At 35.1% G+C, this 13,557-nt stretch overlaps 1 protein-coding gene across 4 annotated transcripts in view; it reads right to left on the bottom strand.

Annotated features, from left to right (window-relative positions):
* The window catches only part of EYS (eyes shut homolog), a 789,226-nt gene that overhangs the window by 510,850 nt on the left and 264,819 nt on the right, over nucleotides 1-13,557 (bottom strand). For all 4 annotated transcript variants that reach the window (XM_038131819.1, XM_038131820.1, XM_038131818.1 and 1 more), the window contains 2 exons: nucleotides 11,545-11,667; nucleotides 252-356 (listed from right to left, as the gene is read on the bottom strand). In XM_038131819.1, the coding sequence (XP_037987747.1) occupies nucleotides 252-356; nucleotides 11,545-11,667 (228 nt within the window). The remainder of the gene's footprint in view (nucleotides 1-251; nucleotides 357-11,544; nucleotides 11,668-13,557) is intronic.

A 13,557-nucleotide genomic window follows, 5' to 3' on the forward strand; every position in this document is an offset into this window, starting at 1 on the left:
GCTGGTTGATTTTTAAGGCTCTCTATTCATAAGTTTGGAAGGCAGGACTTCCAGAATACAAGTTGTATTCTGTAAACAAATTCTATTGACACCACCTGCATAACAATTGTAGAATATGCTTCAAGAATACCAGTTCATCCTTCTCTCTTTTCAGGCAGATTAAATTACTACTCAGTTGTGTGCTTATGAAAAAAACTCTGTTTCTTTTTTGAATACCACAGAACATTTCTCAATTAAATGTGACTTCTTACCTGGCAAACAGCTACAGTAAAATTCACCAATCAAATCATGGCAATGGCCTCCATTTTTACAGGGCTTGGAGGAACATTCATCAATATCCGTGGAACAGTTTTTGTCTGACAGAAAAGAAAATTAAACATTAAAACTATAAATCATGCTGGCAAAGTAGAAAAGCTGCTTCACAGTGCAAGTGACAACTGACTAGTTTAACTTTTCCATGTTGGAAACACTATTTTATTTCTGCTTGACAGTTTTAAAACTAGAGATAGTCATAGATATAGCTGGTAGTCAAGAAATTAAATATTTTAAAAGAATAAATATGAACAGCATTTGTAAAAATGTCCTTTGTATATTCCAGCCTCACGACTCAATATCATAATTACTAGAGCTATATGCTACTCTGAAAAAAATTGTTTTAGAGATTTAAAAACCTTGGTAACAATAGCAAGAAAAAATATTTCTCAAGGTTGCATTCATATTTCTAGGTGGATTAAGCCATTTCTCAGATCCAAACAGAAACCCACAAGTTCACTCAGGTGTTTCTTCATTTTTCTGCCTTTAAAAAGATTTAATTGAACAGTAATTCAGATTAATTCAAATCTGAAACAATAAAAATATAGGCTAAATACAGAAGATACATAGAGAGGGGGAAATTTAGAAGGCAATGGAATGGTGGAAAAACTCTTTTTCTTATGAAAAAAGTTAACTCATTGGACATACCGAATAAAATCCAGTCTCCTGTTTCTCTGTTGAGCACTACATTAATTTAGGGAAATCCCTACCTAGGCTATTATAAATAATACTGGGATCTTTCTGAACAAAAATTGATCAAAAATAGATGGGACAAATATTTGGACTAGGAGCTCACATGAATACCAGGAGTTAAGCAAATGATAGAGGAGGAAAGCTGTAACTATCACTGATGTGAACAAGCAGAACTTTTGTTGGTGTTCTGTGTAGAAATTATGGAAGGTTCCTTGTATCACTCAAATCAGATATACCAGATAGGTAATGAATCCCAGGGGCCTCAGTCTAAGGAGCTTAATTAAAGGATCATGTTGGGGTTTCTGGGGTCCCTCTTGGACAAACAAAGCTTGGACAATTATAGATTCATTACAGCAATAAATACATGGATGGCAGAGGGAGTTTTGTCTTCCTTAACCATAAGAAGTACTTTCAGCTAACATGTAAAAATAAAATGTATGTAAAAATCAAATTAAATGGGAAGGAGAGAGTGAGAAGACAGAGGAAGGGAAAAAAAAAACAACATTAAGAAAAAGGTTTAAAAGGATGGTAGCAATAGCTCATAGACAAGGATAATTGTAGAAACCGGGTAAGACTTTGACATTTTGTGGAAAATACTGCACAGTCACATATAATATGCTATGTTTAATGGTTAAATACAGATCAAAAAATCCAGTAGAATCAGTTTAAAGGAACATCAAAATTTTTATAGCTTGTGGCTTTTTCTGTTGCTGTTGTGTTTTGTTGTTGTTTTTAAATAGCTAAAAGAACTAGCAGAATCTTTAAAACACAGGACATGGACCCATTGAGCATTTAATTACAAACCCATAATTTTTGAAAGGAATCATCATTATAAAATTCAAATATATTTCAATATACTATTAGTTATTTTTCATGCCACAGTGAAAAAGGTAACTGCAAGTTACTCGATTCAAAGTTAAAGGGAAAAGTACTCTCTGACTACAAGGAAAGATATGTGAAACACTTGGCTGAGAGCAGTCAAAATCTATAGAAAAGGAGAGGAGGATGAGGAACATAATAAAAAAGAATTCAGAAGAATTGCAACGAATGTAGGGAAGTTCTGATTTGAAACCTCGGAAAGAGTAAACATTTTACCTTAAAAAGGTAATTAAGAGAGCTTCTGCTTGCTGTAAGGACAAGGACAAACTTTATTTTTGTGGGAGAAGGACACTGGCTATTAGGAGACCAACATGGCACTTCCTGGTTTTCAAAGCATGAAAAAAGCCCAACTTATAAAAAAGGAGGTCAAGTTGCTAAGGATAAGCTAAAAAGTAAACCATAAATATGCAGGCATGAAATCCGACCAGCAAAGCATGTAGCTATTAGAGATCCACTATAGGACGGTCAGGGTAACAAGAAATTGTGCTATATGTACTTGATATCGAACATGAAGGAGACATGCGGTTTCCCATCCAGGGAAGAAAGAGGGCTACTGATAATGGTAATCACACAAAATTGTTCAATGCTTCTTCTGCCTCAATCATCAGTAAAAAGACCAGCTGTAAAGCAGGTCATTATCATAATTAATACTTATGATTAAAGGGCAAAACTTCAGTGTTGAATACAGAAGAAAAGCTGTAGAATTGTCAAATGAGTTAAATAGTCAGATAGGCTGGTCTGATGAACTATACCCTTGGGTACTAGTGATAAAAACTCAATAGTTTTCTTTGTGAACATGTGAAAAATAGGTAAAGTACCTGAAGACCCACTAAAATCAGCCTTCAGGAAAAGAAGAAAAGGCAAAGACATGAAATTATAGATCCATTTGTGAAACTCCTGTTCCTGGAAGAAATATTGGGAAAAGTTTTTAAGTGTTTACTTGCAAGAACATATAAATAAAAAAAATCATTAAAAAATGGGCCTTATTTAAGCAAATTTATTCCCTTCTACATTAAATTTACACATTTTGTGGATAAAAAAAAACTCAGTAGCAAATGTTACATTTCTTTTGTTCACTAATGTTTTGGTATTTTTTTACGTGAAATCCCAGTAATTGGTCTACATAGAAACTATAAGAGCATATTATCAAATGAGTAAAACTTTATGGAAAGCCATATTCATGCATTAGTTATCAGTGGTTTTGCAACCAGACTGGGTGAATGAATTTCAGAAGTTTTGAAAGAAATCTCCTGCCCATTCAAGTCCACTAAATTTTTTTCAACAACCCAGCTGGTGGGTAGCAAAAAAAGCTCACTGATGGCAACACAAAAAGGTACATTGAAGAACAGGATTAGAAGCCTTCATGAATTTCAACCAACTGAAGATAGAGTCTGATATAACAAATGTAATCCAATCGGAAGAGAAGATACAATGCAGAAAATCACAAGTAAGAAAAAACACCAGAATTTTGTTTTAAAATAAATAGTTTGCTGGGATAAATAAAAAAGAAGATATCGATTTAGAAGCTTTACTGGAATAAAGCTGCTTTTGGAGTGCTTTGCATTGTGCAGTGAGGTGCATTTAGGAAAATTTTGAGCCAAATGAGAGTCCATATGAGCATGTAAGAAATGACAAACAACTCAAAAGCATGACCTTGTAGGATGAAGAAAATAAATGGGCCTATAAAGCCTAAATAAGGAAAATTTCAATAGAAATGTGATGGCAATCATAAAATAAGAAAATACTCCCACAAAATTCATCAGTTTGTTGTGTTCATAGTAGACAGAGTGAGAAGTAATGCATTTAAACTGCAGTGAAATATTAGCCAATAAGGAAATCCTTGTAGTGATTAGTATAACATCACATTGGGAAGATTCCACCAAGAAAATAAGGAATTATGTGATTTCTTTAACAAGATACATAGGTGAGAAAGCAACATAATATGTTATATGTTTTTTGCTGCAATAAGAATGAAACAGATTATAGCTGGAATTTTGTTCTAGTGTTGTGATTATATAATTTACAGGGTAAAAACTCTGTTTATTACACTGAAGGATGTCCAAAGACTTATGTTTGTCTAATGAGTTGGATTGTCTGGAAACTTGCTTTGCCTTATAGTAAAGGTCTTAAGTTACTTGGTGTGTGATAACTGTGCTCTGATTTTGGAACCTAGGGCCTCTATCCAAGTCTGTGTCTCTACTCTATTTCTCCATCAAAATACATTTCTACATTAGTGGTATAAAAGAGAGATGAGCCCAGGCTTACAGCAGACAAGAGAAGTAGGATAAAAGTGTTAACACTAGCAGGAAGAGAAAAACACATTCTTCCTGCACACCATAAATGCACATGGTTGAAATTACAGAGCAACAGATACTAAGACCTACCCTTCCAAGAAAGCAGTACAGCTTTTGGCACATTCAATCTGAGCTCACCCCTCAAATCTTTCTCATGAAAAAACCATAATGAGGCAAATGAGGCATTTTACACTTCCACGAGTCTCCTTTTCTGTAGGCAAATATGAAAAATCCTTACTCTACTATTTCAACACTGACTTTTAAACAGATACCTCATTTCCACTCTCATTTTCTTTCCTACATCTCCTTTCCACAGGGGACCAAGCCTATGCACCAAATGAAATCTTGTGATAACTTTTGTTTAGCTAAACAGTACATTTTCCAATGTACTGCAGGTCACTTCTGGTCACTTGTAGTTTTCAGATACAAGCACAGAAAAAAACATGCAGATTATAGCTACTGAGCTGTTGCTGAGCTGTATGTGGGAAAACAACAAAAGCAATTTGAAAAGGACTGCTGAAGACCTCAGCATATGAGCACTATTGCAGTGCTGTGAGGAAAACAAAAATCTCAGACGTATTTAAATAAAACAAAAAGTGAACATTGATGTGTAAAATACCTCTGTATAAAACATTGATTAGAATGTTCCATATTTAAAAATAAGTGGGAAAGATGCAAGAAAAGATACACAATTTATTCAACAACTGAAAAAAGCATGCTGTTGGCAAAGGCTTAAAGAGCTCCATCTGTTTCATTTAGAAGAAACAAAACCAAAAAGTGACTTGATTACAGTGTGCAAGTATCTTTACAAAGAGAAAATACTTGAGTGGCAAGAGCTTTTTCATTTTGTGTAGAAAAGGTAATGAGATGCAAAAAAATCAAAGTTGAAGACAAAAATTTAAATAAAATATTTAATATAAACTTCTAAATCTGATGGTGATTACTACTAGAAAAAAAAAAAGCTAGTGAAATTCTGGCTTCTTTTCATGCATTCAAATCAGATTGAATGCTTTTGGATTCATTCTGTGCTTTAATCAAAACTAGAGTAATTAGGTTCAGTACAAGGTGGTTAATGGCCAACATTAACTTCCTTCTGGTACACAGACCTAATATAGAGCATACAATAGCAATCTATGGGTTGTTAGAAGACTTGCAGAATATATACACTCATCCTGTAGCCGTCTCTGTGTCTTTCCTGGGAAAACATCACAACAATTTAGTGAGACAGGTATACTTCTGTGATAGTAATAGCCTACCCTGAGGCACCCAGACTCAGTAGCATCACTGTCATCATGTGAAATGTGTATGTCCTGTAATTGGAGGTTTTGGAAGCTACTAGGAAAACTAGGTGCAAGGTGTTACTCTGTTGTTACCAGAGCAAATAGCTAATGCTATTCCATTTCTTGCCTGCCTACCAATGCACCAAAGGGGAAAAAAATGTTTTTATTATTTTTATGATAGTTGTGTAAACAGCTTTAAAAATTATCATTCTGTATTTAACACCTTTCGCCTCCTGCGTCAAGGCTCCTCAGTAGTGTCTGGTCAACTCACTACTTAAGTGAAGAGAGTCAAGCTGTGGTGTAATGTTCCCGCTATCACCACTGCAGCCCTGAGGCCCAGTACACATTGCACTGGCATTGCCAGCCACTGGTCAGGTATCAAGTAGGAACAAGGGCCTCAGAAGTTGTCTAGAGGTCAGGTTGGTGTTGGATCTATAGAATCATGGCATGGTTTGTTTTGGAAATGACCTTACAGATCACGTAGTGCCAACCCCCTGTCATGGGCAGGGACACTTTCCATGAGACCAAGTTGCTTCATGCTCCATCCAAATTGGTCCTGAAACACTGCTAAAGATGGGGTATCCACAGAAAATAAAGAAAAAAAAATCATGACAAAGAAGAAAGACAAAGAATAAAGAACAAAAAAGAGTAAACAAGATGGCACCAAATAAGACTCCTATTTAGTGTGGTTGGTCATACTGAAACTGACAGTGTCATACTGTTAATAGTATGACTCTATCAAAGCAAAGGATGACAAAAACCAATTGTTTCACTGTCTAAAATGGCAATCCAGTATATACACTGGTAAATACAATTTAGTATCGAAAACTCCAGTATTATGCTAGTTGGTATTGCAGAGGCAGTGTTGAACAACAGACCTTTTCCAACATCAAGATTCGGTGGATTTTTTTCAGAAGAGGAACTATATACTAGAAAAAAACTAAGCACACCCTAAATATAACCATTCTTATCTAAGATGCCACTTCTGTTTCTCAAATTCATTAACAAAATGTCTGTAAGGGATGAAAAATGTGCACTGGGGAATTTGCTTGGAGGTTGATTTATTTTTAATGTCAGGGTTTATTCACTAATTGCTCAGGTCATTACTGAAAACTAATTCCTGACAGGATTCTTCAGGCAGTTATAACAAAAATTTTGATTGAAATTGTGTCTTGATATCCATATGTTATTTTTCAGGTGCACTCAGATGTAAAAAGTAAAAGTGGTCCTCACTCTGCTGGCATATTACTGTTCATTGTATGGTATCATCAATGACATTAACATAGGAAAAAAATGGCGTTAAGGAAAAATTAGGTTGATTTTCCACAGTAACTCAGGAAGACTAAAAATTTCAGCCACGTGTTCCAGTGTCTTCTGTGTGTTTTAATCACTATATGAGCTTTTCTAGACATGATTGTTTTTCTTTTTTTTTTATTTGATAAGAGCCTCCTAGCAACCGACATCAGTTTTAAAATTGAAAATCAAGCCTATTCATATAAAATGATTATTTTCCAATTTATCTGAAAGTAATTAAGTACATAGTCATGACCAGAAAGATATCAATGGAGGTTCTACATACATTATGTTATGCATGACAGCTGGAATCACTACTAAAAAGCCTTACCATTATACCTGAAATAATGGGGATAAACTGGAATACAAAAATAATCTCAAAATAATCTTCCTTCAGAAGAGCAAAGATAAAGTAAATTCCATACAAGCTAATTAAAGTTTTGATTGAAGAATTAGCTTATCTTTTGTCAGGTGGTTCCAACTATTATTATTCACCCCCTAATTTAAACCAATCATGCTTAGTATTTGCAGATGGAATACTATTGGAGAAATGTGTCATTTGATTTCTCACATAAAAAACCTGAGCAACTTTGCTTATATTTAAAATGACTGGAAAAAAACAATTGATTTACTTCTCTTTCATGCAATTCATTAACTTTTATGTATTATTGTATCAATATTTTTATGTAATGTAATTTGCAGCATGATGAAACTTAAACAGATTTTTCTGTACTCTACTGATTTTTTTCCCAAATGTCCTAACCTGAATTCCTTCCAAGCAAAGCAGGTGCACTTACACATGACATGACAATAAATATTCTCTAATGACTCAGAAGTACATAGTGAATAGATTTCCATGTATGCATAAATGTTGTTTATTTTCCAGCATGTTAAGTTTGCAAAGCCCACTGTGAGAAGCCTGCCCTCAGCAGCCTGCCATTTACAGTGTTTGTGGCAACCAGCAGCCCATCCTCGCTGCTCCAGCTGAGCAGGGGAAAGGAAGTAAGCCCTTCACTCCTCCATGGCCTGCTATGAGTCAGAGCTCTGCTGGCCAGGAGCCTGGGGAACCATCCCTTTCTCTAGTCATCACCTGCCAGGTTTTGTTTTGTTTGAAAAACCTCAGTGCTTTAACTAGCACTCAAACAGAGGCATGTTGTTTAAATGAACTCAGTCATTAGGGGACATCATGGAAAAGACTTGGCTTTCGAGCTGCTTCTGTGATGGTTATAAGGGCTGATTGATGTGGAACAATTATCTGATACATGAGATGCAAGCAAGACTGAATTTCTGTGGCTGACTCTAAGGATGGGTGAGCAGCCATAGATCACAGAATCAATTAGGTTGGAATAGACCTCCAAGATCATTGAGTGTAGCCTTTGACCAATCAACATCATGTCAACTTAAGCCATAACACTAAGGGACATGTCCAGTCATTTCTTCAACATCTCCATTGTTCTTGACTCCACCACTTCCCTGTCAGCCCATTCCAATGCTTGACAACCCTTTCCATTAAGAAATTCTTCCCAATGTCCAACCTGAACCTCCCCTGATACAGCTCTGTCCTCTTCTCTGTCACCAGCTGTCCAGGAGAACAGGCCAACTCCCACCCTTCTAGAACCTCCTTTTGGGTAGAGGTAGATCTCTCAGGCCAGTTTTTTCCTTTGAATTGTTTGGGAAAGTACTTTTCATGATTAACAAGAAAAAGAGAATGTAGTGACTCAATAATTTTGTACTGTGCAGTTGTTCTGATAGTAAGTAAAAGCATCTATGACAAGTAAAATGTGTCTAAAATAGACCAGCATTTCAGGCTTACTGAAAACAAAATTTAGAATAACACAGGAAAAGAATACACAGGAAAGATTTTTGAAAGCCCAGAGAAAGATATTATCTTATGTCTTGTGATGGCTTGAGCTGAGCTGCAAGACTTTGCTCATCTTTGTATAATTTTGTTTTTCAAATGTTCAGTGTTGCAGTGCCCACTTGCTTAGCCACAATATCTACTACAGGATTCCCAAATAGTATGAAACATGACAGAGGAAACTATATAAACTTGATCTTCAGAAAGCATATTGAAAGGCTTGCATATTTATTTAGTCTCTTGTGTAAATTTAAGTCAATGTGTGACTGATAGTAGATTCTTACTGTTGATTCATACTGTCTTGTTATAATGGTAAACATTAATGAGACATGGGCAAAACTTAGAGGAAGGACCATTTTACGCACAGAGGACGCATATGGACCTTGATATAAGTGAGGAAGTCAGATTAAGAATCTCATGCATATAAATTACAACTACAAAATTCAGTGCTAAGTGATGAAGTAAAAATCACTTTGAAATCAAGTTTTTTTCTACCCAGTATTGACTGGTGTCATCTTACTAGCACAAGGCTTATCCATATACATGAACAGCTTTGAAATACTTTTAATTATTAATTAAATAAATAAATAATTAAATTCATATCTCCTAACAATTAAAAAAGGAAAAACCTTTACGATGAAACAATATAATCCAAACATTTATTAAAGATTAAAAACCCACGCTTTCTCATCCAAAACCATTGAATTACAGAGTTCTTTAGTTCCAATTACTTCTATTACCAGAGAAAATCCACTCAAATAATGATAATGGTCAGTAATTGCACCCCATAGAACTGCCTCTTCCTTCTCTATCCTTCTCTATCATTGATGAATTCAACGCCCTCCCACTGTTGTTTTAATTCAAAGTGTCTTACTACCATTGTTTGCCTTTTGTAGAAGATAGAAGCCCAAATATTCAGTATTTTGCATAAGAGACTCATTCAAGAGAGGCTGAAGCAGTTGTTGGAAGGGTTGGAGAGAGCAGACCTAATGAGACCCACAATGACTGACTGTGAATTAATTGTACAAAAAGCATGAGCACAACCAAAATATTTTGCTGTAATCGGGAGGATCCTTGTCCCTACTCCTAATTCCAGTCAGTAGGCTGGCTTACTTTTTTCCTGTGGGAGATGTCCTGACTCACAAAAAAAGGCCAATACAAAGTGAAATCAATAGCGCCTTCCTGGTAGAAAGTCTCTCACATAGGAAATGCAGGAGAAAATTCAGCTTTTTTCATATTTGCCTATTATGCAGTCGTGAACTTCTCTGACTTCAATATAGCCTCAAGGTATTCAATAAAACCTGCTTATAACTCACTTATAATTTTTTTCCTGTTGACATATCCTGGATCCTGCTTGTCTTGGAATGAACAAGGATGTTACTGGCAAACTGTTTGCATCAGTATGATGCATATATATCCAGAATATAGGATAAAGAGTCCTAAGGAACACATACTCTGTCCCAGGCTTCCTTAGTTACACTCACACATTAATTTGTAGTTATTGCTCTGTAATGTGGAATCCAACACATCCCAAAATAGCATTGCTATAGCATATTTTCAAATGAACAGCTTTCCCTGCGTTACTCAGTTCAAACTGACTGTTATCAACCTACTGCAGAAAAGTTAGACATTTTCCATTTTGATTCTAGCAGTAAAAGAGAAAGTTTTAAAAGCTTCTTATTTTAAATTTTTTTGCATTATACTTGTTCTATCTATAGCAACAAATACTTTGTAATCACCTCTGTTATTTTTAAAATTGATGCAAAATAGACATACTATGCAAACTCATGACAGCAAAGCCAGTTACCAACGTAAAAAGGAGAATAAGATGTACAGGAAATATATCATATCTCAGTTTTGTAATGCTGAATAATATAAGAATACGTTTGCACAAAAACTCACAGAAGTCTGTGGCAATTGCAACTACTATTACTTCCACAGATTCTAAATGTCTGTGTATTGTCTTAGATTCCTTTTGTCTTGTCTTTCTATTTTAACCATTGACAAAATATGAATGAAGATTTTCTAAACTGAACTGGTGTTACTACGGACCTGAAATGCTCTATTTACAACTAACTTAATTTTGCCTCCTCATCCTTCACTGTTCTACTTGTTTCTTTTAACTTTTCATTTGTCCTTAACAGATCTCTTCCATTTTTTTTTCCTTTCCTCTCCACTGGTCCCCATTCATTTTGAGCTCTTTGGACAAACGTGCTTGGTTTTTTATTACAAGATCCACTAACTGTGTATGATTTCTTAGAATACCACTGCTTGTTTTCCTGTTACTGCTTATGACTAATGCTGCTCCATTTTCCTCTCTGAAATCAGCAGCTGAAAGTCAGTGTTCAGTGCCTGACATTGTTTTTTAGATGGCATATTTTTGGGGAGAGTTTTATTGATTTCCCCACGATCCTGTTAACTCTTCCTGTTAGATCCTGTTAGCTGCTTCTGGCAGAAAATAGAGCCTTGAAGACTCTCCACAATGCAAGAGCTATTTTCTTAAACCTGTTAGACATGCAAATAATTGTGCAACTTACAAGAATTTATCATAAGGATCTGATGGCACCTTTGTTAAAGAGAGAAAAGTGTAATCTTTCTAAAATTGTGTTCTTGTAACCATTTCAATCAAGTATGGCTGTGATAAAATCTGAGAAAAATAGCACCAGCTACCTGCTCACCCATGTTTCACAGACTAGATAGTTTTGAAAATTTTTTTTCTTCTATGCAAAAATACAGTTTTGCTTTCAATACACACATTGCTTTCAGTTTTTATCATATTAGGAGGGAAATTAAAACAGATCATCAATTGCACAGAACGCTGAGTTGATTTTATTTTTATTAATGCGAAAACACTGCACAAAGTGCAATTAATTTCAGGAAACAAAAGTAATGGTTTAACTATTTAGCTTCTTTTCCAAGTTAAAAGAAATCTTACCAGTGAATCCTGGAGGACAAGCACAGCTGTAGTCTGCAACCAGGTCTAAACAAGTTGAATTGCTTTTACAGAAACCATAAGTGCACTCATCAAAGTTGATTTCACAGTTCAGGCCTTCAAATCCTTGGAAATAAAACCAAAGAGCTATGCATTATTCACCTATATCTGTGCCTTATTTTTCTAAAGCAATGTCTTTAGGTCCCTTGTTTTCAATTTACTCTTGTTAAAAATGATCTTGAATCGTTATGGATTCTTATTCTAAAAGTTTTTTCTCCACTGTCATTAATAGGAAAATAATTTTTTTTCCTGTCAAATATACTTTAAAAGGGGTCAGTAAATGAAAGCACAAATTTAGGATTCAGTATGTTCATTAAGACTTAAGAATTTATGAATTATCTATCTGCTGCCATTTTGACAACAGATGAACTGAAGCTGCAATTTGGATATCTGCTGTCAAAATAAAAATCAACTCTTAAAATCTCTCTTAAAATCAGTTCTCAAATAGTTGCTTTTCTACTTTTTTCTTTATTTGTTTTATGCAAATTATCAAGGTTGCAAGAGGCTTCCCAGATCATACAGTCCAACTGACAACTCAGCATCACCACAACCTGCCCTGAACCATCTCCTCAAGTGAGACCTCCAGACATCTCTCTTGCTCTTCCAGAGATGGTGATTTCACTACCTCCCTGGGAAATTATTCCAGTGTCTAACCACTCTTTCAAATATTTTTTCTTAGCTGATAATATATAAACTGAGCCTCCCCGACACAATTTAGGGCAATAACCTCTTATTCTGTCACTAGAGAAATGGCAGGAGAGACAGACCCCCATCTCAATAATACCTCCTGTCAGGGAGTTGTAAGGAGCAGTGAGGTTCCCCTGAGCCTCCTCTTCTCCAGACTCAACAACTCCAGTTTCTTGTGTCATAACAACTTTTAGCAAAGTCAGAGGTTCAACAATGTTTTTTTGTAGTTGAAATTGCTAGAAAATCTCCTCTCCAATATCTGACTTTTCATGCTCTTGTAAATGTATTCTAATTCATAGTCATGCTACAAAATGAGCGTCATTAGTGCTGTCACAGGCCATGGCTGCAGGAAGACCATGACTAATGCTAGGCTATTGGTACCCTCAGTGCTAGCTGTATTCCTATAATTTCTCAAACTGACCATGGAACCAATTTCCACTGATCCTTAAGTCATAAAACTTCAGAATTACCCTTAATTCATTAATAATGTATAAAATAACAGCTCTTATTTGCATTTAAAGTTTAATCAGACCCATGTCTCACAGGTAACATGTAAGCCACAAAATTAGCAATGTGGATGGCAAGATTTATTTTTGTATAAGCTGGTCAGGCAGGCTTAAACAGCAAAATGATCTTTTCCAAGGTTAATTTCCAGCTACCTTCCAATATCTGTTTTGGCTTCTAATTTAAGCTAACTAATGACAGAGACTGTACTTATGAGAGACATTTGTGGCAATTTCATCTCTTGTGATGAGTTTCTGAAGTTATCACCACTGGAATGCCTGTATTAATACATACATGCTTGAAATATTGTCAGCTATGAAATCAGCTACCATGAGTCCATATTTAGAAAATAGTAGAATTTGAAGATTAAAATGAAAAAAAATTAAAACCTAGAATGTATCATGTTATAAATTACAATCTTGTCTTTTTTAACTAAAAATACATTTAAAAATATTTGTAAGGAACCCGTTTGTGAAAGCATTTCAGAAAAAAACCCTGCAATTTTAAGTGCTTTAAAACATTTTAGTTTTCTTTGACTAATTTTTACTGCAATCGCTATTTTTTTCATACAGTACTGATAACAAAGAGCAGTGTGCATTTTTGAAGAAATAGACCATAGGTGCTGAAAATCATATTATTTTTCTTTGTGAAAGTTCTAATAGATTTTTTTAGTGATGGCCTATTAAAGTCATTGTGACCATTTTAGCTTGCTATGATCAGTGAGAAATATGCATATTATTAATGGAGGCAAAAATACTTTTTGTA

The sequence above is a fragment of the Motacilla alba genome, chromosome 3 (assembly GCF_015832195.1).
Source record: "Motacilla alba alba isolate MOTALB_02 chromosome 3, Motacilla_alba_V1.0_pri, whole genome shotgun sequence".
Lineage (NCBI taxonomy): Eukaryota > Metazoa > Chordata > Aves > Passeriformes > Motacillidae > Motacilla > Motacilla alba.